Raw genomic sequence first — 1,235 nt, 5'->3', positions numbered from 1 at the left:
CAAGGACAACATGGTGTCTTTTTTCCATTTTGATCGCATGACCATAGTTCATCCAGATTCTGGCGACTGGAATAGTTACTTCCAGAGATTCATGGAAGGAAAGAGTATGTATGAATTAATAATAGGTCATTGTTTTTATTGAAACAGAGAATTCCTCCACATTACTAAAGAGCTTTCATGTATTGTTCTGTGACTCAGTGTCGTTTGGATCCTGGTATGACCATGTGAACGGCTGGTGGGAGAAGAAACAAATGTATTCAAAAATTCACTACATGTTCTATGAAGATCTGATTGAGGTGAGCTAAGGTGTCTGTGTGTTATTTTAACAGCACTGCTGAAATTATCTAGATGGTTAAGCAATTGAGTAAGCACTGCCTTTATTTGATGATGATGTACTTTGGAAAAGGTTTTAAGTATGGTTTCATTCATTCAATGAAAATATTTTGTATCTGAACTCTTCTGGTCATTAATGTGTACTGTTGTTTACCTGAACAATTACAGTGCGCTCTACAGTGAAAAGAATAGTGTGACATTTTGGGAAATATGCTAATTCATTTTCTTGACATGAACCTCAAGGACACTAAGCAAAAGAATTGCTTGTTCATTTCTGGCCAATTTTCAGATCTAACTCTTTAAAGTATTTCCCAAAATGTCAAACTAGACATAGAGCTGTTGTATAGAACTCAATATCATATAGAGATGTTAAGAATAATAAAGCCTTTGTAAGATGTTCAGATGGATAACAATGATGGATCGATGATTTACTGTCACAATGAGATTCCTTAATGTGTGCAGGACACTGGACGAGAGCTAGACCAACTCTGTTCCTTTCTTGGTTTGTCTCCTTCACTCGAGGAGAAGGAAAGAGTCGCAATTGGATCCAAGTTTGACAATATGAAACAAAACAACATGACTAATTATTCCACAGTGCATACGATGAATCAAAAGGTGTCTCCTTTCATGAGAAAAGGTACAGTGGAAAATGTCTACTGGGAAAGAAGCTCTGATTTTTGTTGTTTGTACCACAATCCACTCAAAACATTTACCACTGATTGCACTGATTTACTTGAATGGCTCTCTGTGGGTTTCCAGGAATAGTTGGTGACTGGAAGACCCATTTCACTGTGTCCCAGAATGAAGAGTTTGACAAAGACTACAAGCAGAAAATGACAAATCCCACACTGAAGTTTCGCACTGAAGTTTAGAGGCCCAGTCTGGCTGTGCAAAACGAAGAA

General features: G+C 37.4%; 1 protein-coding gene across 1 annotated transcript; it reads left to right on the top strand.

Annotated features, from left to right (window-relative positions):
- Window positions 1–6: 6 nt before the first annotated feature.
- Window positions 7–1,229, top strand: LOC109951130 (cytosolic sulfotransferase 1-like). The gene is made up of 4 exons (XM_020585432.1): window positions 7–104; window positions 199–296; window positions 796–970; window positions 1,093–1,229. The coding sequence occupies exons 1-4, from the start codon at window positions 11–13 to the stop codon at window positions 1,203–1,205; spliced, it is 480 nt and encodes a 159-aa protein (XP_020441088.1). The 5' UTR covers window positions 7–10; the 3' UTR covers window positions 1,206–1,229.
- The last annotated feature ends 6 nt before the right edge of the window (window positions 1,230–1,235 follow it).

This window comes from Monopterus albus, unplaced genomic scaffold, assembly GCF_001952655.1.
Source record: "Monopterus albus unplaced genomic scaffold, M_albus_1.0 scaffold365.1, whole genome shotgun sequence".
Taxonomy (NCBI): Eukaryota; Metazoa; Chordata; class Actinopteri; order Synbranchiformes; family Synbranchidae; genus Monopterus; species Monopterus albus.
Note: the sequence above shows the minus strand (reverse complement) of the source record. Positions and strands in the feature narration are given on the sequence as shown.

Excerpts from the sequence above, each read along its gene's own strand:
- LOC109951130 (XM_020585432.1), top strand. The coding sequence starts at position 11 with ATGGTGTCTTTTTTCCATTTTGATCGCATGACCATAGTTCATCCAGAT. Across the intron at positions 297-795 it reads TCTATGAAGATCTGATTGAG|GACACTGGACGAGAGCTAGA; the intron begins GTGAGCTAAGGT and ends TAATGTGTGCAG. Across the intron at positions 971-1,092 it reads GTCTCCTTTCATGAGAAAAG|GAATAGTTGGTGACTGGAAG; the intron begins GTACAGTGGAAA and ends GTGGGTTTCCAG.